We start from the raw sequence: 26,815 nt of genomic DNA, 5'->3' as shown, positions 1-26,815 counted from the left end.
GTATAAACAAATTAAATCTGTAGGAATGTAACCAAACAGCTCCTTAGTAAATTACTTGATCAAATCAAAAAGCTTGTGTGAATCCCTCTAATGGATTTTTCAAAGAGCAAAATGACCGGCAAATGAAGTTTACTTCGATTAGTGTGGTAGCTTTCATTTAAAAGGAATAGAAAAGGAGGGCATGTTGTTTATAAAAGCTCTTGACACTTAACTACCAGTTTGCAAATTACAACTGAGCTTTTCTCCCTATCTCAGTTTTCAAACAAGTGAGACATCTCTGATAGGATTACTTCATGCAGCAGGTAGCACAGTGAAGGCAAAATTTTATTTCCATTACTTCTCCAGGGTAACTTGGAGTTTTATGATGTAATTAACTAGATTGTTAACTCCTTGAAAGACGAGATGGTGTCTAGCTTACCTATTTCCAAGGATTAGGATGATATATGTACTAATATAGGCCCCAAACCCAATAAATGTAGAATGTAACCAATCAGAACATACTCAACACTTAGCACTAAAAACCAACCAACAAACAAAAAAGCCCAAATCTGTAGCCAGAGAGTCAATTCCAACTCATAGCGACCCTATAGGACAGAGTAGAACTGCCCCATAGAGTTTCCAAGGAGCATCTGGTAGATTTGAACTACCGACCTTTTGGTTAGCAGCCGTAGCTCTTAACCACTACCCCACCAGGGTTTCCACACGTAGCACAAGGGGTGACACATTGAAGGGGCACAAAAGTGTGTTAAAGGAAAGACTGTCACAACCTTGTTTACCAGTGTGACTGGAAATATTCATTATGCATAACTGAAAAAAAAAATTCTCCTGCTTTCTCATATCTGATACCTCAAAATGAATATATATATATTTTTTATCTTCTATTGGGACAAAAAGTATAAATATTGGCAAAATCTTTTATGTTATTTGAACTCTCTGCATTTTGAACTTTTGAGATTATTCATTTAAAACAATGACAATGGCTAGAGCTACACTCACCGTGTAAAAGCTTCAACAAAACCAGAAATAGAATTTAGAATCAGAGGCTTCAGCAATAACGATAGGTTTGGAGATTTGGACTATTTCCTGACTCTGAATATGTTTTCATATAAGTGTTGAAGATTTTGTAAACCAAAGTAGGCTTTCTCTTTCATTATCAAGATATGTTTCTTAATTTACCAAATTACAGTGCTAGAGTAGATCTGGGTTAAGAGTCTTATTTTTCTTCTGTCTTCTCTTTATCCTACACATTTTTCAGTCTTAAGCAATGCATAAATACATTTCATGCGAATTTCTTCACGATAATTTTCCCTTTTTAAAATTTTGAAAATTTGAAAAAAGAATGAAAGAACTATCACTAATCAGCATTTTTGTTTGAATTTTTAAATCTCTCAACTACTCTAAAAGGAAATCTACAAATTAAAGGGCTCACCTTTTTAAGTATGACGTTCTTTTCAAGGAAATCCTGGTGGCATAGTGACCAAAAGGTCAGCAATTCAAATCCACCAGGTACCTACTGTAAACTCTACGGCAGTTCTACTCTGTCCTATAGGGTCACTATGAATTGGAATTGACTCTATGGCAACAGGTTTGGTTTTATTTTTTGTTTGGTTGTTTTCGAAGAATTTCTTTTGTCTTTTTTTTTTTTTTTTGTATAGATGTTTTCAAATTTTCTCAATTAAAACTTAGAACCATAAAAAGGCAAACGTATAGTTTTACAAGGTAAAGGAAATAAACATAGTAGAAATTGTCTGTTTGATATATCGTGGGTTAGTCAGTTTATAACACCGTTGGAAAACTCATCATCTGTGTTTGCATGACCACAAAAGATAAACTCAGCCAGAAATCCAGCCTGTTCAGTAAAAAAGAAAGAAATATAGCAGAAAAAGAGTCGAGCTGGCTGCGTGGTGTCATGTACCGGAAGATTGATGGAATATTTGATTGAGGTGGCCAGGAGTTCCAGTGGCATGTAGCTAGCCAATGACAAAATTTTAGCAAAAGGCTTAATGAAGGAACTGAACTTGAATACACAATTTCCAGTCCATTACCTTAAATTCTTAGAATAACCATTATTACATTTCTAATAGTTTGAGTATAAAGAAAATGTCAGTTCAAATTGCCTTTTCTCATAAGCTTATGAAGAGAAAACAAGAAGTCTTTATTCTAAGAGAAGCTTGCCAAAAGAGGGGTGTTGCTGATTTCACAGTCATAACGCTTTCACTCATTTGTTTCTGAGCGCTCAAGCTATTTTTTCAGAATTTCCTCCTAGAATTGTTGGGTCCGTTTAGGAAAGTTGGGCGGAGGTTATGTCTTCTTTGTTCACCACTGTATCCCCAGTTCTAGAATATTTGTTGATTGTGGAAAAGCATTTATTTCACGATCCAGACAGAAATCAATCTGAAGCTAGTTACTGCTCCTTCCTTCCACCATGGAATAAATCATCAGGTATTCCGAAGCACCAGGCAGCAAGAAAATCGCTGATGCAGGTTTTTTTTTTTTTTTTCTTTTTCCCTCAATGTCATTCTGCCTCAACATCCTAAACACTTTTTCTTTTTTCCCAAGTGAAGAAAAAGGGTTCTACAACTGACACAGGCATTTTTATACCTATCATTGTGTAAAAACTATGCTAATTTATATCCTTTGGCAGGTTAATTCTGAATGTGAGCTACACAACACAGACATATTTTAAGTTACAGTTTATTTTATCTTTTAGAATACCATTTATATTTTGTCTGAATACTTTAAAGCTTCGTATATTCACATCACAATTGTTTTGGATGTTTTTCACCATCAAAAATTGTATGTCATGGATTGGACTGGACAATGGGTTGGAGAGGGATGCTGGTGAGGAGTGAGCTTCTGGAATCAGGTGGACACTTGAGACTATGTTGGCATCTCCTGCCTGGAGGGGACATGAGAGGGTGGAGAGGGTTAGAAGCTGGTGAAATGGACACGAAAAGAGAGAGTAGAGGGAGAGAGCAGGCTGTCTTATTACGGGGAGAGTAATTGGGAGTGTGCAGCAAGGTATATGTGGGTTTTTGTGTGAGAGACTGACTTGATTTGTAAACTTTCACTTAAAGCACAATAAAAATTATTAAAAAAAATTGTATGTCAGTGCACACATTGTATTATGTTTGGACCTATGAACTTAAACTATTGATTTACATTTGAAATTAATATGTCAAGGGAAAAGACATTGACGTTGTATACTTAAAACTTGTGCAAATACCATTCTGAACTACTTCTTGTCTGAATTTTCTGCAGCAATTAATGATTAAATTCTCTGCACATAGTAGGTATTCAGAGGTGCTTTTTGAATTAATAATGTCCCCTAACATAAAACACTGAGTAACCTGAATTTCAGAAGGTTACATACCTGGGATCTCACCAAGTCCTACCAGACTCTCAAGATTTTGACAGAAAGAGGCAGGAGGGAGAGGAGGGGGGTGGGCAGGGAGGGAAGCAGAGATAGTATGTACAATACACTTATAAAGGTAGTTAATTTTTTATGTTCTTCCTTATTTGTATCAAAAATTCCAAATATGAACTCTGTTTTTATTAAGGCTGAGGAATATGGGTATTACCTTTGACTCTGGGAAAAAAAAAAGAATATTAAGTATAAGCCAGTCCATAGAAATTCTAGTAAAATGGTATAATCACTGTGCAGTTTTTACAAATTGTCCAGGGTTATAAAATAGACCAGTTTCCTCATTATTATATAAAAATCTATCTTAATTTTTAGCATGTGGTAGAGTTGTATTTTATAGAAAGCATATTATATTTTTTAACATAATTATCTATTTGGAACCAGTATGTCAATACTCTTCCTAAAACACGGCATCCAGAAAGGGATACTATGTTCATGTGTGAAATGACCAATTTAGGGTCCAACGTGGCTATTACTTCGTTTGCCTATTACCTTGCACTTCAGGCATCTCAAGATTGGTCGTTGTTAGTTGCCATTCAGTCAATTCCGACTCATGGGGACATGAGCTTTTTCAGCAGCCATGAACAGTGTTGGTGCATCTTAGTACGTTAGTTGCACTACTGCCGGGTTTTAAATCTATTCGTTGCTGTAGTTCCGCTACCTAGAACAGTACCCGGCCCTTAGTTGACATTCCATAAATATTTGTTGAATGAAGGAATATGCTTTCATTTAAAATCTCCAAGTGTCTCTTCCAAAAGCTACAGTTGAGTTTGCGTCAGATCTCCTCCAATATATAAAAACCCCATTGCCATCGAGTCCATTCCAGCTCTGCCTTCGAGTCCATTCCACCTCCTAGCAATCCTATAGGACAGAATAGAACTGCCCTATAGGGTTTACAGTGAGTGGCTAGTGGCTTCCAGCTGCTGACTTTTTGGTTAGCAGCCAAGCTCCTAACTGCTGTGGCACCTTGAATATAGAGTGTATTTTTTTTTTTTTTTGACTTAACTGTAGTACTTTCTCCTACACATTTACTAGGAGATAAGATTTTTTAAGATAGTTTTTTTTCCTTATAATACATAACACATGTATTAGTTTCATCCCAGTGTTTTAATCTGTTAAGAACTTTACACGTTTTTATTTTGCATTTCAACCTATTCTTTCCCCCTTTTGGAGTTGGCTCTTTTGATGGCGTGCCATGTACCTCTCCATCCACCAGCTGTAACATTATCCAGCACACGTTTGTTCAACTCGGTCATAAACTATGCTATCACATGCCTTGTTGCGAGGAATTCTTCTATGTCTGTAACACCTTACTTACTTATTACATACTTTTTCACAAATGAAAAATACTTTTCCTTAATAAACTCATGTTGCTTGTCAATGATCTCTGCTACTTTCTCTAACTTGTGTATGGGTGTATTTCATTCATAAATTCAATAGGTCCGTAATTCCATGGAAACCCCGGTGGCGTAGTGGTTAAGAGCTAAGGTTGCTAACTGAAAGGTCAGCAGTTCAAATCCACCAGGCGTTCCTTGGGAACCCTATAGATAAGGATACCCTTAAGATGGCAGGTCACTTTGGTTGCCTCACATAGTTTACTTCCTCACATATTTCTCAAACGTGATGCATTTCATGAGCTGTGAAGGAGTAGGAGTGTTATCCCTATTCCACATATAAGAAAAAAGAAACAAAGCTGGTGAATTTTTTTTGCGAGGGTTTGTATCTTGTTTGTTGTTAAGTCAGAACCAGTACAGGGTTCTCCTAACTCCTAAACCAAGTTTTTCATCTACGATGCCGTTATTATTGACATCCTATATGCTCTAAGGAGACCACATGGCTCAGTAGTTAAAAGCTTGGCTGCTAACCAAAAGGCTGGCAGCTGAAATCCAACAGCCACTCATTGGAAACCCTATGGGGCAGTTCTCTTCTGTCCTATAGGATCACTATGCATTGGAATCGACTCAACAGCAACAAGCTTGGTTTTTTTCTTTTTTTTGGATATGCTCTAAAAAAATATTTAAAAGCCATGCTGGAAACTGGGAGGGATGGATTGTGCAGTATTTACGTGTTCATTCATCTGTTCAAAATTCTGAAAAAAGAAAAAAAAAAACCTATCTTTTCAGTATTACACCTGTTTTAAAATAGCCTGGACTACTTTTCATGTGTTTGGGTATAGGAAAATCAAAGGGGTTGTGTCACTAAAGATTGGCAGATTAAAGAATTTATTGATGTAGGTTCATTAGAGACTGTCAGTAAACCAGAGGAGTTTAAATGTTATTTCCCATAAATTACCCACAGGGTGAAAAGAATAAACCCAGTACTTCGTTGACTCTTGGGACTTCCATAAACACTGTTGTGATATACTGAGGTTGCCAAAGGAAGAAAATAGTCATCAAATACATAAAAGTAGGCTGAGAACACAAACATTAGGTCATGGGCAATGCTAGTAATCTGATAATGATTAAAAGGCATGAGCTGGTTGGTATCCCATGTCCAAACCCACAGAGAGTTCAACTAAAGACTGAAAGTAAGAAATTCTGAGACTTGTTTTTATTCTGAGATTTTTTTCAAACTTCTGAAATCAAATGCAATTACATCTCATCTCCTTTGATAACTGAAATGTACTCTGAGATGACGAAGACTCAGACCAGAAGATGAGGAGAAAAACAAGTTTTTGCAAGTATTTTAGAAAGTATTCCTAATGTTCAACACAACTTGCTAGAGATCTCATTGAAACCGAACCTTGCTGTGCTTACGTGTCCTCTATTACTGTCCACAGCTAAATGAACCGCTCTCTCTGTTCTGTTCCTTAAAATCTGTACTCCTTGGTTTGATACCACGATTTTGAGCTGTAATTATGTCTAAGCTGATCTTTTGTAAAGGAAGACTCTTTGCTTTTCCTCTTTGGTCAGAGTTTAATCATTTCTGCTGCTTACGAGTTGTTAAAATCCAGCGTGCTTTGTACAAGCACTGCATGAACACAAGACACATACCTAGGTAACAAGTACATTTGGTGCAGAAAAATCCATTGCTCTGAAGTGGATTCTGACGCATAACGACCCTGTAGGACAGAGTAGAACTGCCTCATAGGGTTTCCAAGTTGCAGCTGGTGGATTCAAATTGCTGACCTTTTGGTTAGTGACTGAATGCTTTACCACTCCGCCACCAGGGTTTCATATCTTCTATGAAAAAAAATGATGAAATATTTGTAAGTTCATCTCCTTACTTTTTTAGCATTATGGGAATTTGTCAATCTTTCTCCTAAAAGTAAATAATAACTTTAAGATGAATATTCACCAACCAATGTTACTAAAGAGAATTACCTACTCAAAATAATAGTCTGCCAGCTGCCCAAATAAATATTGTAAATTAAATCCAATTCAATAACTTAGATTAAGATAATTTCCAAAATAATATATTTTTCACTTTTCCTAATACTTCATTAGTGAGAAAGTTTTCCATTTCTATTGTTCAAATGGGATGCAAAATGCATACAAATGAAACAAGGGGAAAATGGGCCCGAGTTTTTGAAGAATGGTCAAACACTAAACAAAATGTCAGTACAAATGTGATTCCACAGACTTGCCAGGCACAATTGTGAGTTCTGAGTATTAATTTACTCAAAAGACCAGCATTTGTACTGTGCAGTGTAAATAATTAAGGAGCCCTGGTGGCACAGTGTGTAAGTGCTAGCCAAAAGGTTGGTGGTTCAAACCCAACCACCAGCTCCATAGAGAAAAGACCTAGGGGTCTGATCCTGTAAAGATTACCCCATTGCTGACAAGTTGACTCAGACTCATAGCGACCCTATAGGACAGAGTAGAATTGCCCCATAGGGTTTCCAAGGCTGTAATCTTTACAGAAGCAGCAGTTGAGTGCTTATCCACTGTGCCACCAGGGCTCCTTCCAAAAGGATTGCAGCCCTGGAAACCTTGTGGGGCAGTTGTACTCTGTCCCATAGGGTTTCTATGTGTCAGAATTGACTTGATGGCCCGCAACACACACACACACACCCAAGTAGTAATTAGGACTAAGATTTAGGAGTCAGGTTGCCTTGGTTCAATTTGAAGTTCCAGTGCTTATAAACAACAGGATCTTAGACTCTCAGCCTCTGTAAGCTGTTGTTTCTTCACCTGTAAAATGAGAATCAAAACAGGGTGTCCACACCCAGGCAGGCTGTTGTGAGAGTTGAAAGGAATCATGCTTGTAAAACACAGCACAGCATCTGGCACCTGCAAGTTTTCAGTAAATGTTAACCATATCCATTACAAACTCGTTGCCATCAAATTGATCCTGACTTATAGCGACCCTAGAGGACACAGTAGAACTGCCCCATAGGGTTCCTAAGAAGTGACTGGTGGATTCAAACTACCAACCTTTTGGTTTGCAGCTGAGCTCTTAACCACTATGCTACCAGGGCTCCAAATCTTAACCATAGAGATCTCAAATGATTCTTACTTATTTCTAATTAATACAAAAGTGGGAAGACTTTAGGACAAACTGAATTCCCCTGTAACAAATAAAATGATTCCTGCCCTGGGGCCCTATCCCTGACTGAACCTCGGTGGGTGAAGATACCAAGTCTCCTGGATGAGTTCTGTTTTCTAAATGGTGTAATAATCAAGTAATTAGACCCCCCTCATTGGGTCTACAATGGTGGAGCAAGGCTTGATGCCTTGTGAAAAAACAGAGCTTTCTATCTGTACTTTGTGGTGTGGTGTTTCTCATAATATTGTGCTTAGTGACTCTGACAGGTATTGTATTAACGTAAACAGGAAGGCTAGTGGCATTTTGCTTGCCTGTTTCATTTTTATAAGAAAAGACTTCTGCAGTTTTTTAATTAAAAAGCTGCACATCTTCAAAAATTTATATATTTATACAAATATAAAAATGAATTCCAGTATAAATTTTCCTGGGAAAATTTTTTTTTCATTATTGTTCAGTAAAAGTAAATTTTCAAAACTCTGAATTTTTATATAAAGACAAGAAAAAACTTCATAATTTCTTCACTGTTTAGGGGCAAAAACACCTTCTACTTTTGAGTGAGTTTAGTCTTTTTGACATAAGGAAAGACAATGAGAATCCTTCCAATTTGGAGATCAAAAAATTCACATTAGACGAAAAACTGGAGAAAGGAGTATTTCTAACTTTATCTTTTTTCAGTAGGTAAATATTTTATAAAGTTCCAATTTCCTATTGCTATTAATATTACAAGGAATTTTGAGATAAAACAAGAGAATAAACACCTACCTAGAAAAACGGTGTCTGATGCTCCTTGGGCATCATTCTCTTTGCAGGATATTATTTTAAAATTCTGTTAACTGCTCTGTTTTTGCTAGAGTCTTCCATCAAAGCCATTCAAATATTAACGATAATTTTAGGTATTATAGATATACATATAGAACATACATCTTCTAAAAAGAAAGTTTTATTTTAAATATGTAAAAACCATTGATAATAAATATTTGATATCTTAAAAATAAGAACATTTCCTTCCCCTAAACACCAGCTACACAAGGGGTGGGGTGGTACCCAGGAACTGCCAACAGTTACTGAAATCTTGATAACAGTGTGGAACATCAGACCTTTGGGACCTGTGCATTTGCTCTGACAGAAGCTGCGGGAAGCATCTGTTCATTTTCTTAGACTTCTATTCTTGTACCTGACAGTCGGATGGTTTTATGCTTCTCCTTTGCTTGCAGCCTTGAGAAATGAGCACATATTCTTGACTTTTCCTAACTATTCTTTGCATTCTTAGAGGAAAAATGAAAGGACTTCAAATAATTGCCTATAATAACAAAAATAGAACTGGTTTCTATTTACAAGTAATAAACTATATGACTAAAAAGCCAAAATACATGCTATAATTTATGAATCGGAAAAATAACTAAAATTAATTTCCTTTTCTCATATATTTGTACCACTCATTTCTCAAACAATCCCTTCACCCAAGCACCCCCCCTCCAAGAAAAAAGGAAAAATGACATGCCAAATCCAAAGGCCACTATTTCCTTTTTGAGGGGAAAAAAAAAGAGAAAGAGTGGTGAGCTGTCAAGATTTTCTATTACGTATTTTGTGAAAATGAAATCTGGATTTTTTACCACTGTCGGAAGTAGGGTCTGCAGTGTTGATACAACTTTTTACATTATTGGGAGAAGTAACAGCAGATGTGATATGAACTATTTCACTTTGGAGCACTGGTTTCTGTTAACTGTAAGTTTCCTTGAACAGAATCCGTGCTCCCTTGCCAGATTTAACACGTATGACCCGCATTTGGAAACTAGTGACGTATTTTATTGGTATCACAACTATATAGGCTCATTATAAAATCACACAAAGTTGCAATATTGTGCAGGAAAGATTCATTTCTTAAGAAAATAATTTAATTTTTCAGCACTTAACAGAAGCCATTGTTAGTTGCTATACATGTATTTCCTTGCAATACTCTGACTGTCGATGAATACAGGGTCCACGGAGGCCACCTTGGCTGCAATAAAGGAGTGTATGCAGTGCAAAACTGCTGTCAGATCCTGAAATTCAAGTTCCTGTAAGAAAAAAAAATATTATGATTATGACAAAAACACATAAAATATTTAACAAATTTTGTACTTTGTGAACTTGAGGGAAGTTACTCAAATACAAATAAACTGAAAAGAAGTAGATTTTAAAGTGAGAGGCAGAGTAATACGATCAAAGTAGCTATAAACATGAATATGTAATTTTTTTTGCACTGATACTCTGAAATTTAACGTGAGTTCTTTTACCATAGCTAACATAGGGCGAATATTCATTTCCTTTGTCAAGCAGTGCTGGACCTCGATTAAGTCAGATCTGAGAATCATAGTCTCATGGCCTGAATCTTCATTACAAGTATGAATTGTCACTGGTTTATGGTAATACTGCCTTAGGGATCTCAATACAACAAAGTTCACATTACTCCTAAATTAGCATAACTAACTGCAGAGATTTGGTGCTCTGTGTGTGTGTGTGTGTGTGTTTTAGAAAAAACAACATCTTGGAAGGGACAGTCCACAGTTGTATGGCAGTGCATAAACAGAGCGCCCAGGCACATGAACGTAGCAAATGACTTTGCTAGAACTCATCCTGTCATCACTGCCAGTAGGAGAAAGAAGAAATGACGTTCAACAGGGCAAGGTTCTCTAAGAGGTGGTGGTGCCCACATAAGGGGGAAAAACCCTAAAAATAAACCCCTTAAACTTCCTCATTTCAAAGATTCCAAATGTTAATTAAAAGAAAAAATGTATCGTGAACTAATATCATTCCTCTTCCTACAAACTCCCACCACATAAAGTCCACATGCCTAATCAAGTCAGCAATGAATCCCAAAACTGGAATAGAGGCTAAACAAACTGTTTTTTTAAAGGTTAAGCTATTATTGGGGGAAAAATTATAATCTTTTTGATAGTGAAATACAGAGCATCCCCGCTCCACCGGCCTCATTCTCCCGGGGGAGTGGGAGTTTTAGAATGTATTACTCTGAATTTCTTTCTCTTCTTTGCTGGCGTCATATTAAAAAAAAAAAAAAAAATCAAACCCACTGCTGTGGAGTCAATTCCAACTCACAGTGACCCTACACGACAGAGTAAAACTGTAATAATACTACCGTGTAATAATATTCTCATATAATTAACAACAACAACTTCTTTGAGGTGCCTGCTAGTTGACTGACATCTTATGATTTAAATTTCATCAAAATTCATGCATGCTCTAGAATTCTGAGAAAACATCACAAAAAAATCAGTATCATTTTCAAGAAAACAACAAAACAAAACAAACCTCTGGCTTGTGTAGTCCATATGTGTGCTCCTTTAAGTACCTTTAAAGGCAAGATCACTGATTATCTTTATTCTGTGCAGGGCAAGGGGATGGAGAATGGTGTACGTGCTCCACAGGCATGAGGGAGGGCAGCATACAACTGGGGTAAAGGACTCTTCGGTCATTCATCTTGGCTTTTCTGAGCTGTTTCTCATCATGAATCAAGGGTCTGACATACTAAAAATGACTTACAACTTGAAGTCAACCTCATTCCATCCTTGGTCTGCCTTGCACACGTTCCTTTTAGAAACTACGCCTTTCATGAGGCCCAACATTGCTGAAAAGATGGGTATATGACCCAGGCAGGTAAACCAGAGTCCCTTGGGAGGCTGGATGGATGATGAGGTGAGGGAGGTCAGGATATTTACTTTGGTGTGGTCAACAATAAGGACTGTGAGCCTGAAGCTTTCTGTGTGGCGCTCTCTGCTACCAGATGGAGAGAGCTTGTCTAAAATGAATGCGACGCAGGGAAACACTGCTCAAAGATGGACAGAAAAATAATATCGGATGACATTAGGGTTCAGCTGTCCCTGGAGCCAGCCCTGAGTTTCCAGTTATCGGAACCAAAGTATTCCCTTGTTTCTTTATTCTGATTTGAAAAGTTTCTCTTTTGCATGTATATGAATCTTAACTTTGACAACCTCATAATTAATTAATTGTTTTATTTTGAAATTTTCTGAGTGACACTGAGCAAAATATTCAAGATGTTTAGGTGTATATTCCAGCAAAGCCAAACCAAACCTATTTACCAAAACCAAACAAACACCATTGCCATCGAGTCGAATCTGACTCATAGCGACCCTACAAGACAGGATAGAATTTCACAATAGGATTTGCAAGACTGGTGGGTTCAAATCTCTACAGGAGCAGAATGCTACATCTTTCTCTAGCAGAGCCACTGGTGGGTTCGAACTACTGAACTTCCGGTTAGCAGCCGAGTGCTTCACCGCTGCCCCACCAGGACTCCTTTCATAATATTTAAGTAGTTACAACACAGGATCATTACACTTGTTACTTAGTGCCCTTCATCCAACTCATTTGTAGAATCCAGAATCTGTCCAGTTCCTATGCTAAGCTTTATTTCAAGTTGGGCCCACTAGTTACACCCACACCTTGAGACTGCCCTCAGAATCTCTGGGTGAGCTATGGAAAGCTACCCTCCAATGACTTAATAGTATTTATTATTTATTGTGGTTTAGTCCATGCAGAGAGGAAAAGCAAGTAATTTTCTAGAAGAAACATAAGTTTCTTGCAAACCTAACACATATACTGTAAATCAATTTATGTATGTGTTTCCAAATAGTAATTACCGAACTTCACTAGGGGTCATTATGGGGGAAAGAAAAAAAAAAAAAGAGGTATAATGCTCATATCACTTCTGCTTCAGGGTCTTGGTTTCATATATGTCAACTGGAAATCGCTTTTTAAGTTCCCGAAAGACTTAGCTAATGTTAGCACAACACACACTGAAACAAGAAGCCAAACGGCCGTCAGAATTAATGTACAAATTCAAAGGCATCAATAACCTCTGATATCATAAGTTGAAGCTACAATTTAAAAATCTCTCAATGTCCTGGCAGAACAAAATGAACAAATGAACTCACACCACAAATTTTCATGAAAAATATCAGTCAATAGTGTTCTCCAGTTGATTCCAACTCACAGCAACCATACAGGACAGGGTAGAACTGTCCCATGGAGTTTCCAAGGCTGTAAAAGAGGAAGACCCTCAAGGAGATGGATGGACACAGTGGCTGCAACACCGTGCTCAAGCATAACAATGATTGTGAGGATGGCACAGAACCAGGCAGTGTTTCGTTCTGGTGTACACAGGGTGTCTATGAGTCAGAACTGAATGGATAGGACCTAACAACAACAATCTTTACAGAAGGGGGCTGCTACATCTTTCTCACGTAGAGCGGCTGGTGGGTTTGAACTGCCAGCCTTTCGGTGAGCAGGAATCAAGACGTCTGAAATGATAGTTCTATCTCAATTCAGACAGAGAATACTCAGGCACCCTGTGAACTTTTCACAGAATACCTTCAACTGAGTCAAACATCAAGCCAAGTCATTTCTGGACTGGCTAATTTTATAACCAATATTACCAGTAGGCCTATCTTGAACTACGACTTTGCAATAAGAGCAGATTAAAAACATATTTTGAGTTTTTGTTTGAACTGAATACTCATGTTGAATTCTAAACCTAAGATTTCACGGATCCCTCATTCTCTACCATGCTCCTCAAACACAACGGGTATGTCAGCTACAGACTGTTGTGTTTTGATCCTGGAGAAGGAGAGGATCTTTATAGCTCTTTGGTTATGCATACAGTATGGTAAAATAGATCAGTGAGATGATTCCAACACACTGCATTAGGGAGTTATACTGAAATGCATTGGCAGCAGCAGAGCAGGATTTTCAAAAACTTGTCTGATAGAAAAAGTGTTATATTAAAAAAAAAGTTCTTTGTTCAAATATGTTTGGACAAAAAGTAGATGAAAGATTGTTTTCTTTATTGTGGGACTTCACAGAGCTGTTACTGTTAATTGTATTGTATATCTCCAAGAGTAACTTTGTTTCTCAAACATAGTTGACTTTTTAAAAATGGGGCATCTTGGAGGACCATTTAGGAGATGATACAATGGAGTTAAAATAACAGAGCACTAGACATTTAACCGGGCCTTGGTGGTGTAGTGGTTAAGAGCTCATTGTTAACCAAAACGTTAGCAGTTCAAATCCATCAGCTGCTCCTTGGAAACCCTATAGAGCAGTTCTGCTCTGTCCTATAGGGTCACTATGAGTTGGAATAGACTCGATAGCAGTGTTTTTTTTTTTAATACATTTAATGGAATACGCTATCATACTCAAAATTTCCTCCATTAATGATGGAGAGTGGAATATATTACTGATGTAATCAAAAAGCACAGGCTGTTATAAATGAAAAAAATATCATTTTCTTAAACACCTTTGAACACCTATTCAAGGCCTGTCTTGGTGCCACAACATAGGGCAGTGAATGCAAGAGGTTCAGTGTCTAAGGCATAAGAGGCAAATCTACAGCAGAGCCTAGTAAGTCATTTGCCCAAACATCTAACGATGGAGTTAACCTATGCAGGCAAATGTTTGAGGAATGATAGTGACAGAGGAGACAAAGCTGACAGACACTACTGGCTTGGTGGAAACACCACCAATGTGGTAAGTGGCTTTGAATCTGTCTCTGTAAGGCTAGCCACCTTGTGACTATGATCTTGAATTAAATAAAACGAAAAGTCCTTGGGCTATGCATAAGGGAGACAAAGGAGTAACTGCAATTGCTGTGTAAAACCAGGTTCCTGTATGCCACACGGACTTCGTGTTCTCTTCATTTTATAGGCTCCTTCTTTACGCGTATTAAAAGAAAAGCTACCCAGCACTCCTCCAGTCCCTCGCTTTCCTTATTTGTATATAAAGCTGTATCTGCTAAAATACAATTAAACATCATGATATGCTTGCTTCTTCTGTATGTAGACAGGATGACAGAAAATCACCTAGTGACAGAATTACAATTTATAAGGTAAGTAGCTGCCTCTCCCCCTGTTGTATAAAGCTCTGGGAAGAAAGCAGGTTCCTCTGGAAAAAGACCCCAAGGGCCTTCTGGAAGTGAAAGGATCTAGACCCAAAACTCTTCTGAAGAACTCAGTAGTACTATTCTAAGTTGTGTTGGTGGAGGAAAAAAAAAAAAAAAAAAAAAAGCTGGGCAAGGAAAGAGGAAGACAGAAGAGTTGATGCAGTTGAATTGTAGTGTTAGCAAAGAATACTGAATACATACCACAGACTACCAGAAGATTAGGAACCCTGGTGGCACAGTGGTTAAAGCGATCAACTGGTAACAGAAAGGTCAGTGGTTTGAAACCATCAGTGGCTCCTTGGGAGAAAGATGTGGCAGTTGGCTCCCATAGAGATTTACAGCCTTGGAAACCCTATGGGGTCACTATGAGTCGGAATCAATTTGACGGCAGCGGGTTTGGTTTTTGGTTTTGACCGGAAGAATGATTAAATCAGTCTTAGAAGAAATATAACCAGAATTCTCCTTAGAAGCGAGTATGGTGAAACTTTGGCTTGCTTACTTAGGACATGGTCATCAGGAAAGATCTGTCACTAGAAAAGGACATCATGTTTGGTAAAGTAAAGGGTCAGCGAAAACAAGGCAAATCCTCAATGTGATAAACTGACATAATAGCAGCCATGGACTCAAACATATCAATGATGATGAAGATGGTGCAGGGTGGACAAGGTTTCCTTCTGTTATACACAAGTTTGCCATGAGTTGAAGCCGAACTGGACGGCAACTAACAACAACAACAAATAGAAAATTCACCAGGAAGATAGACTGGGCTGACGATCCAGGGTCCAGGCGGGGAAGAACTTTCCAACACAGCATGTGGATAAAGCTCAAGTTTAGGTTCTGGAATCTTCCAACATTGCCCCATGTCACACCTGCAGGCCACATGTGGTCTCCTTAGCCTGTAATGCCATCTCCACAATTCCTGGCTTGTGTCACCTTTTTTCTCACTTTGCCTTCAACATCTACATACTACTGATGCTCACGCTTGCTCAGGTACCCCTGATTTTTTCTCTCACAGTACTTTGTGAATTCCTATTTTGGAATTCATTACTTATTATGCTGAAAATATGCAAGTAACAACCCCCTACCCCCACCCCCTGTAGGTTGTAATTCCTAAAGTGGAGGCATCCTGTCTCCTTCATCTTTGGGTTTCTAGTAAGTAGCCTAATGCCTCATACAATAAATATACATATATTTGTTGAATATAATTGAGTTTAAGGAAAAAAACCCAACAACTTCCTTTTTAAAACAAATCACCATCCTAGTTACTAATGGCTTGGTTTGAAGGTACAAAAGTATGAATATCAGTAACGGATTCCAGCTGTGGTAGGTTTTTACTAATAAGTCAGTTTTTTTTTTTTTTAATGATTTGCTCGTATGTTCTTAAATTTATATTTAGGGGAAAAAACAAATGAAAAGACTAACAAAAATTCTTCTTTGTTCAGATTGTAAAAGCAAGCCAAAAAAAAAAAAAAAAGTTCATAGGTATTTGTGATTCCTGGCAGGAACAGAAGAGTTAGTTCCCACCTCCAACCCCGACATACTCTTTTGTCAGGAAGGCTCAGTAGGCCACTTGGATGAAAAGGCTGCTGGCGTTGCTAATTCAGAGAATGGCCTCCTGCCCACAGAGATCTCAGTGCCCTAGTCCCTCCTGTGCACTCTTCTCCCCAGCATCTCCGTTCTGCTCACTATTTTAAAACAAGGGTTGGACCATCGGGTTTAACCAAAGGAAAGCAGAAGTCTACTCCAGGCTGACAGAACGGCTGGCCTTCACACGTACCAATGCGTTCACACATCAAAATGTTTTTCAATTACAGAAATCATACTTTGAATTCCTGGAAGTGATGTGGTAGGCATAATAATGATCCCCCAAAGATGTCCAAGCTCTGATTCTCCTGATTTGTGAATATGTTACCTTCCTCAGCAAAAGGGGCTCTGCAGATTTGATTGAGGTTAAGGACCGTGAGCTGGGAAGAGTAGCCTGAATTACTCCGGTGGACCCAATTTAATCACATGAATCTTCGTAAGCGGAGAACCTTTCCCAGGGGCAGAGAACCAGAGTCATGGCACTTTCAGAAGAACTTGATTCGACATTGCTGGCTTTGAAAGTGGAGGAAGATGGCCATGAACAATGGAATGCGGGTGATCTCTAGGAGCTGGAAAAGACAAGGAAACAGATTCTCCTCCAGAGCTTCCAAAAAGTTACTCAGACTTGCCAATACCTTAATTTCAGTCCAGTGAGACAAGTGTCAGGCTGCTCCACTTCTGAACGCTAGGATGATAAACTTGTGTTACTTAAGTCATCAAGTTGTGGTACTTTGTTACAATATCAATAGAGAAAGAATACAGGTAACATCTCTAGATAATATGCATTTCTTTCTAAGAAAAGAGTGTATTTTTTGTGCCCACAAATGGGAAAGTCAAGAAAAACGACAGCTTTTAGTTGAAAGGGTTGGATTTTATGTTACTTTTTAATATAGCTAAACTCAAGAATGATATGGAAAAACTAAAATGCTGCTCTGTGCAACCGGAAGAGGGTAGCATCCTTATGGAGGAAACGAAAACTGCAGAAATAAAATAAAATGAATACATGACCAAAAATGATAATAGGTTTGAGATGGGCTAGGAACTAAATATGAGTCAGCAAGGTAAGAGTATTGCCTAAAAAGTCATGTTTCTAAGCTGTGTAAAGAAACTGTGATATGTCCTTGTAAGTAAGATTTTCTCTTGAATCTCAGCTTCCTTATCCCTAGAAAGCATAGGTTTAGATGGATGATTTCTAAAGTTTTGTCTGGCTCTGTACAATTTTATGCCATGTAAAAGCACTCTTAAAACTTTTGTCAAATCAGGCCCAGGGTCTGTAACACTTTGACAGAGGTTCTGCATAAATTTCCAGGGAGGCAGTACTTACTGGTTATGTGACTTAGTACCAGTAGCACCATCTCCCAGGGCCTCACCTCCCTTATCTATTAAATGGGGAACTTTATACTTTACCTTGGTGGTTCCTGAGGGTAAAATAAGATACTCTTAGGCTGCTATTGTTAGGTGCTGTTGAGTCGGGTCTGACTCATAGCGACCCTACGTACAACAGAATGAAACATTGTCTGATCCTGAGCCATCCTCACAATCGCTACTATACTTGAGCCATTGTTGCAGCCACTGTGTCAATCCATCATGCTATTCTACAGGTATTCAAATATATGACTATCAAATATGAAGCTACTGGAGATAATAGCATCCTGCTTGGAGCAAAGCAAGTGCTCAGTAACTTCAGAGAAAAGACACAGAAATGAAAAAGACTCACACTGTGGTTTGCCAGGCCTTAAAATTTTCTTTATTCTCAACTTGTCCTAAGATGTCTATGTTCTGCTTCGATTTCAGATGTAAAATGCAACAGGGCTGTACACATGAAGTCTTAAAAGCAGCATGTAATTAAACGGCTTCGTTTAGCACAGGTGTTTTGGCCTCCCCCCTGGATGTCTTTCTAATTCATTGTAAATGCTGTCGTCCATGGAGCAAGCATCTTCCAGCTCTCTCTCTGGTCATGGTACTTAACAGCCTTCAGTTGAGCTGAGCAGCACCTCTGCTCAGAGGAAACATTTCATCCCAGAAGTCAAGGCATTCAAGCCATGTGGCCTTTACCAGCCTTACCTTCAGCTACTTTATATTCTGAGTGTATCCCCCAAATTCTGCACTACCCTACTTCACCCCCATGAACAAAGGTTTCCACTATTCTCTTTGCTTGGAACACCTTCAGCCCCACTCCTGATGTCTGACCATCAGACCTTACTCATTCCACATGCTGCCATCCTTCAACAACCCTCTCTTTAAAACTGGAGGCTGGATGTCCATATTTTGTGTTATTGTGAATTTTCATGACACATATTTTATGGAGAAAATCTTGTTCTGCCTGTATTACAGTTATTGGTGATCATGCCTTTCCTACAAAACTGGATGTTTTTGAGGGCAAACATTTTGCCCCACTCCCAAAGTATATACTTTGGTATACTTACCAAAAAAAGAAAGGAAGGAAGGAAAGAAGGATGAGAGGGAAAGAAAAAAAGAAATGAAACAAAAAGAAAAGAAGAAACTGCAAGAACTGAAACCACTAATGCTCTCTTTATCATCTGGGGAATTCAACTTTAGCAGATGAACTAAGAGAAGACAAAGGACCATTAGGGGGAAAAAAAAAGATCATTGGGAATTTTGGAGAGAAAAAAAGTAAAAAAACTAATACACATTCTTGTATACATACATGCACTTAAAAGACATTTAATATTCTTGGAGAATAGATGCAGACTTAGCTATGTGGAGATCTGAGCAGTATAACAACCCATTACCCTGCTCCTTAATGGCCAAAAGGCGGGGGGCGGGGGGAACATAGCCTAAATGAGCTTGTGAGGGGTTCAAGAGCTAAACATCACAAACCTTACACAACCTAGATGTAAATGAAATAGCACAACCATAATAGCTCATGTTGACGGTGCTTCATTCAGACCCTGCTTCCAAATAAATGACATTCCTTGAGTCTCACAATAGTCTTGTAGGGTCTGTAGGTATTACTTGGGGTGGGTAGGCATTGTTACTATTTGCACAGGTTACAGGAATGTTCTGAGAGCTAAAGTGACCCATGGTCTCACAACTAGTAATACTGAATATCCTCTGATACCAAGGAGCCCTGGTGGCACAGTGGTTAAGAGCTCGGCTACTAAACAAAAGGTTGGCAGTTCAAATCTATCAGCCATTCCTCGGAAGCCTATGGGGTGGCTCTGAGTCTGAATCAGCTCCATGGGAATGGGTTTGGTCTTTTTCTCATACCAAAGGCCCTGGTGTTTCAGTCACAACACAGTTATTGCAACTATACAAATGCATGACTATCAACAAAATGAAAGTGATTAACAGGACATTCTGTAAAATATACAAAATAAAAATCGTTGGAACAAACAAAAAAGGAAAGAAATCTGCAGTAGACATAAGTACTGATCTAAAGAAAGTCAATGGAGGAGACAGTAAAAATGGTAAAAACTAGATGAAATCATACCATCCAATACAAAACAAAAAAAGAATATATATTGAAATTAATACTAGCTAATATTATTGGATGTTTATTATGTGCCAATATACATTCTATTAACAAATGCAATCTTTGTACCAGCTCTATGAAAATAATTTTATTAGTCCAAGTGTACACAGGGAGGCTGGGTAACTCGCCCATGTCTCAGAGCTATTAAATCTAGGCTGTCTGGCCACACTGCTGTCATCTATCACGTTTGTCTTAATACCGAGGCACAACTTGATAAATGGTTACATTACATAAATGGGCATTCTGTCTTCAGGAAATGCAGAGAGCAGTCTAACTTTGGAAATATATATAACTTTACTAATTAAACAAATGTAGATGACTGTAAGCTTAAGCCTCAGATTATTTTTAAGACTTTAGTAACAAACTAGTGTCCCAGAATTACAGTTATACTTTTCTAGTTAGATCATTCTGTAAGAACGGAATGGCTAGACATGTCTGAACAAGTACAAGAACAAAGAAAGCTTTTTTTTTTTTAACAAAATGTAAAGAGTTTTTCTTTTTCCTGAGGAAGACATTAAAAGGTAAGAAAGGAATAAGAGAACATGTAGGAATAACCTCCTGTCAGTCTTTAAGGAAGCTGAGCCCCAGAAAGAGCAGATGTTTTCCCCCAGGGTTACAGGGTTAAGGGTATAAACCGCAGCAGCACAGAGACAGGAAGAAGGGAAACTTATGTGTCCTGGGTGATTTCTATGGGCAATGGCTAGGCTCTTGCGCATATTTTCCTTTTTAATTAACCTTATAATAACAATTCAAGCAGGCACTTCGCCTATTTTACAGATGAGGAAATTGAGGCTGGCAGAAGTTAACTGACTTGACAAAAGTCAAAGCAATGTCAGGTGACAAAGGAAGAATTTTTACCCAGGTCTGTAGGGTGCTATGAGTCAAAGGGAATAGAGTTGACGGCAACAAGGACAAGGGCAATCTGACTCAACAGCCCATGCTACTTCTACTCAGCCACGTATGCCGACCCTCCAAAACTAATATGATGTTTTTAAACTGCTCTGAAGTCCCAAAGTATTTTCTTCTCACACGTTATTCCATGCACTCACAACACCTTGGAGACATTATATTCTTTATTCTAGATGAGAAAGCTGTAGGTCAGAGAACTAAGTGACATAGATCTAATGGCTAGGATAGTGCACAGCTGGGACCGACCACACATTTCTGAAACCCTAGTCCAATGTTCATTCGGCCTCCCCACAATGAACTTCTGTTACCCAGTTACTTCCCTCTGCAATGCATTTGTTCTAATAACCTAGATTTTTAAAAAGACTTTTAATATTTAATGGTGGTTAAAATAACCACTTAAACCATGACCTAGGACTTGGCCCAATTCTCAATACTTAGGTATTCTAACACCATGAACTTTTTCTTAATGAAGTCAAACTTTTAGGAAGCCTTGAGGAGCGATACTTCACTCGCCAAAATATGAAGAATGAGGTCACTCCTAACTTGTGAAAATATTTCTTCTTTCACACTCCCTCCTCTCAGGCATGCTTTATGTACCACAGGAGTGACACTTTCAATCAACAGATAAATGTTAGTATTACCTGCATGTCCTCAATAAATCTCCTCCAGTAGAAATCACAATTTCTTGATGGCACCATCCATATTTCCACCTCACTGCACAAATCACTAGACATTTGTCAAAAAATGTCTGTGAGATGATTGGCAAGCCTTCCATTGAATAGTAGCCCTCACAGGTGTTTAGTGTTCCTTAATTGTCATTTAACGACCCTTTGCAAGCAGGGGACAAAAAATTTAAAGTATATAACCACTTAAGAGAACAGCTTCCATTCAGCCATAGCAATTCAAGTACACACGGTAATTGAAAGCAGGCCCGTGTAGGCTATTATCTAGCCACAGCTCCATTTCAATGAATTAGAAGTAGAGGTTGTGCTAATTTGACAATAAAAGTTATACACGAAAGAGGTGATTTCAAGGTGAATGAATAAATATCTAGAATAAGTGAATATGCTTTGAATTTTCCTTAGAAAATGACACAAATATGTATAGCTGAATATGATAATCGTGAGACCTAACCACGCTCCAGAACACACTGACCATTTCTTTGTTTCACCGATAACTCGGATGGGAACTGGACCATATAGAACTTCCGCTCCCGCACTCAAGTGTCCTCCTTGCTCAGAAGCGGATGCCTTGTGTGTTTCTCAACATTATGGGGTCCCTGAACTTCTTTTGAAGGAGCTCTGGTGCCACAGTGGTTAAGTGCTGGGCTGTGTCATCCTGGTTCCAAGCCATCAGCCACTTTGCAGGAGAAAGATGTGGCAGTCTGCTTCTGAAAAGATTTCTTGTTGCGTGTCATCAAGTCGATTCCGACTCACAGCAACCCTATAGGACAGGGTAGAACTAAGGAGCCCTGGTGGTGCAGTGGTTAAGAGCTTGGCTGCTAACCAAAAGGCTGGCAGTTCAAATCCATCAGCTTCTTCTTGGAAACCCTATGAGGCAGTTCTACTCTGTCCTGTAAGTTCTCTATGAGTTGGAATGAAGTGGAAGGAAATGAGTTTTTTTTGGGGGGGGGGCCGTGGGGGGCAAGGGTTAATCTTTACTGAAGCAGACTACCACATCTTTCTCCCAATCAGAGGCTGGTGGTTCCAACCATCATCCTTTCAGTTAGCAGCTGGGTGGTCCTGCAGCATCAGCCTCTCCTGGGGAAAAAAAAAAGAAAAAAAAAATTTTTTTTTTTTTATCTCCTCAGAAAAACAGAATCTCGGGTTCCAGGCCAACCTACTGAATCAAAATCTGGATTTCTCCTGTAATTTGTCAGCATGCTGGAGTTTGAGAAGCACTGCTGAGGGGACATATAAAGAAACACAACAGCAACACCATCAAGGAGCTTAGGAAATAGATGGGTGGGTAGAAGCTGCGTGAGTACTTAAAATACAGTCAGAAAGGTAAAGGTGTTGAATGAATTGACTACAAAAAGAATTTTGATTGGAGGCTGGCATTTGCATCAGCCCCCGATTAATGATTAATGGAACTGTTACAGTTGGTTAGAAGGTGAGGATGGAGGATGTCCCAAAAAAGCCATGAGCGAAGGAAGGGAAAAAAGAAAGCTTACGCTGAGTTCAGAAAGTGGGAGGCAGCCTTCAGTGGCTGGTGTGCAGGGATTACTAGGGAGGGCGGAGCTGGGGCTCAAAGCTGCAGAGAGAAGTCCAGGCCCCCGCAGCCAGGACGTCATTTCCTGCATTGTTCTGTGGATGAAACGTCAGCAGGGGAGTAACAAAATCGCTCTAATGATAGAAGGAAAAGACTGAAGGCAGGACTTTATATCAGCAGCTTAGGGCAAGAGTCCCTGTGAGAGAGAATGCGATCTTGAACTCCGGCAAGGCAGACAAAAAAGAAGAGGGTGTTTGTGGGGCTGGCAGAGAGCAGTTACAGACACATTGTAGAAGTAGCATTAGCCCTTCTGGGTGATTCACTGGGCAGAGGTTGGTACAGCCAAGATGAGAAACAGAGGAGGTGCAGGTTTATAACTTGAAAGATAAAGAGCTTAAAAAAGACGTTTGATTTTCCAGGGAATGACTGAAACAGACCAGTGAGAGAAAAAGAAAACAAAATCAGTCAGTGGCTAGCCTGGGGTGGGATGAAGGCTGATTCAGTATATATGAACAAAGTAACTCTATTACTACACATACTTTCTCTTTCTAAACTTGTTTGGAATTTACTTGGCTCAGCAACACTCTTTCCCCTATCCAGTTCTGATTCATTTGGTTCGATTCTGGAAGGTCTGGAAGGTCTACGTTCCTTCAAAAAAGTGTTTCTTTGTAACCTTTAAAGGTTACTCTATAATTCACCACTTCTGAAACGGTCTGCTTTGGGCTATAAAATCTCCTTGGTTGATTCTTTAGCTCACACACTTAAAACACCTTTTCCCCTTCAACAAATAATGGAATTATAACTTATAAATTTTATTCATACTAAAGCTCAGCATTATTACCTTGCCAGGATGTTTAAAACAAATCTGACTTCTCCAAACGGCTCTGAATATATCACTTTTGCCTGCTTCCTTTCTCCCCAGAGACATATATTTTAAAGATGAATGTCTGCTCTTCCAAAAGTTGTTTTCACAAAATATAGTCCTTGCAATTTGCCATAGCTCCTGATGCAGAGACTGCAAGGGAATGAAGTCAGCCCGTAGGCTTGCTTTCTTCGGCTCCTGTAAATATTTTATTTGGAAATTTCTAAGTTCTGACAGAGATAAATAACTCCTAAACTTACTGTCTAAACAAAGTCAGTTTCTTGAAGAGGTGTTATAGAATTTCACTCATACTGAAATTAATGTTGAAAAGTAAAAAAAAATAGAAGTAAATGTATTCGGGTTCTGGGAAAGATCCTTTTGTACTATTTTGGCCTAGGCACCAATTCATGTGAATTATGTACCTAGCCATTTGAAGCAGTATTTTTGCCTTTGTCAGGGTACTTTTCACAGCCCATTGGTCGTTCTTCTCCCCCTGCCTGCACCCCAGTCACGACAGTTGAAAAGGTAACTCATTTGTCTTTTTAGGAACTGTGTCTGCCTTTGTAGTACTTTCCCACTTAAGAAAACACAAGAGTCAGAATCGCCTTTCCCCGTCTACTGTCAACTTTAACCATGCTTCTTTGAAACAAAATCTTCAGCCTGCGCTCAAGTCATTACAGCAAGCACCCCTGCCGTCGAGTCCCTTTCAACTCATACCGACCCCATAGGACAGAGTAGAGCTGCCGCTCAAGTCATTACAGCAAGCACCCCTGCCGTCGAGTCCGTTTCAACTCATACCGACCCCATAGGACAGAGTAGAGCTGCCGCTCAAGTCATTACAGCAAGCACCCCCTGCCGTCGAGTCTGTTTCAACTCATACCGACCCCATAGGACAGAGTAGAGCTGCCGCTCAAGTCATTACAGCAAGCACCCCCTGCCGTCGAGTCTGTTTCAACTCATACCGACCCCATAGGACAGAGTAGAGCTGCCGCTCAAGTCATTATAGCAAGCACCCCCTGCCGTCGAGTCTGTTTCAACTCATACCGACCCCATAGGACAGAGTAGAGCTGCCGCTCAAGTCATTATAGCAAGCACCCCTGCCGTCGAGTCTGTTTCAACTCATACCGACCCCATAGGACAGAGTAGAGCTGCCGCTCAAGTCATTACAGCAAGCACCCCTGCCGTCGAGTCCGTTTCAACTCATACTGACCCCATAGGACAGAGTAGAGCTGCCGCTCAAGTCATTACAGCAAGCACCCCTTGCCGTCGAGTCTCTTTCAACTCATACCGACCCCATAGGACAGAGTAGAGCTGCCGCTCAAGTCATTACAGCAAGCACCCCCTGCTGTCGAGTCTCTTTCAACTCATACCGACCCCATAGGACAGAGTAGAGCTGCCGCTCAAGTCATTACAGCAAGCACCCCCTGCCGTCGAGTCTGTTTCAACTCATACCGACCCCATAGGACAGAGTAGAGCTGCCGCTCAAGTCATTACAGCAAGCACCCCTGCCGTCGAGTCCCTTTCAACTCATACCGACCCCATAGGACAGAGTAGAGCTGCCGCTCAAGTCATTACAGCAAGCACCCCCTGCCGTCGAGTCCGTTTCAACTCATACTGACCCCATAGGACAGAGTAGAGCTGCCGCTCAAGTCATTACAGCAAGCACCCCTTGCCGTCGAGTCCGTTTCAACTCATACTGACCCCATAGGACAGAGTAGAGCTGCCGCTCAAGTCATTACAGCAAGCACCCCTGCCGTCGAGTCCCTTTCAACTCATACCGACCCCATAGGACAGAGTAGAGCTGCCGCTCAAGTCATTACAGCAAGCACCCCCTGCCGTCGAGTCCGTTTCAACTCATACTGACCCCATAGGACAGAGTAGAGCTGCCGCTCAAGTCATTACAGCAAGCACCCCTGCCGTCGAGTCCCTTTCAACTCATACCGACCCCATAGGACAGAGTAGAGCTGCCGCTCAAGTCATTATAGCAAGCACCCCCTGCCGTCGAGTCTGTTTCAACTCATACCGACCCCATAGGACAGAGTAGAGCTGCCGCTCAAGTCATTACAGCAAGCACCCCTGCCGTCGAGTCTGTTTCAACTCATACCGACCCCATAGGACAGAGTAGAGCTGCCGCTCAAGTCATTACAGCAAGCACCCCTTGCCGTCGAGTCCGTTTCAACTCATACTGACCCCATAGGACAGAGTAGAGCTGCCGCTCAAGTCATTACAGCAAGCACCCCTGCCGTCGAGTCTGTTTCAACTCATACCGACCCCATAGGACAGAGTAGAGCTGCCGCTCAAGTCATTACAGCAAGCACCCCTTGCCGTCGAGTCCGTTTCAACTCATACTGACCCCATAGGACAGAGTAGAGCTGCCGCTCAAGTCATTACAGCAAGCACCCCTTGCCGTCGAGTCCGTTTCAACTCATACCGACCCCATAGGACAGAGTAGAGCTGCCGCTCAAGTCATTACAGCAAGCACCCCTGCCGTCGAGTCTGTTTCAACTCATACCGACCCCATAGGACAGAGTAGAGCTGCCGCTCAAGTCATTACAGCAAGCACCCCTTGCCGTCGAGTCCGTTTCAACTCATACTGACCTCATAGGACAGAGTAGAGCTGCCGCTCAAGTCATTACAGCAAGCACCCCCTGCCGTCGAGTCCGTTTCAACTCATACTGACCCCATAGGACAGAGTAGAGCTGCCGCTCAAGTCATTATAGCAAGCACCCCCTGCCGTCGAGTCCGTTTCAACTCATACCGACCCCATAGGACAGAGTAGAGCTGCCGCTCAAGTCATTATAGCAAGCACCCCCTGCCGTCGAGTCCGTTTCAACTCATACCGACCCCATAGGACAGAGTAGAGCTGCCGCTCAAGTCATTACAGCA

The 26,815-nt window shown here is 40.0% G+C and overlaps 1 protein-coding gene across 1 annotated transcript in view; it reads right to left on the bottom strand.

The window, feature by feature from the left end:
* Positions 1-9,713: 9,713 nt before the first annotated feature.
* The window catches only part of SNTG2 (syntrophin gamma 2), a 312,764-nt gene continuing 295,662 nt past the window's right edge, over positions 9,714-26,815 (bottom strand). Inside the window, exon 16 of the mRNA XM_023550388.2 lies at positions 9,714-9,969. Coding sequence (XP_023406156.1) covers positions 9,838-9,969 — 132 coding nt within the window. The 3' untranslated portion in view covers positions 9,714-9,837. The remainder of the gene's footprint in view (positions 9,970-26,815) is intronic.

The sequence above is a fragment of the Loxodonta africana genome, chromosome 12 (assembly GCF_030014295.1).
Source record: "Loxodonta africana isolate mLoxAfr1 chromosome 12, mLoxAfr1.hap2, whole genome shotgun sequence".
Classification (NCBI taxonomy): Eukaryota; Metazoa; Chordata; class Mammalia; order Proboscidea; family Elephantidae; genus Loxodonta; species Loxodonta africana.
Note: the sequence above shows the minus strand (reverse complement) of the source record. Positions and strands in the feature narration are given on the sequence as shown.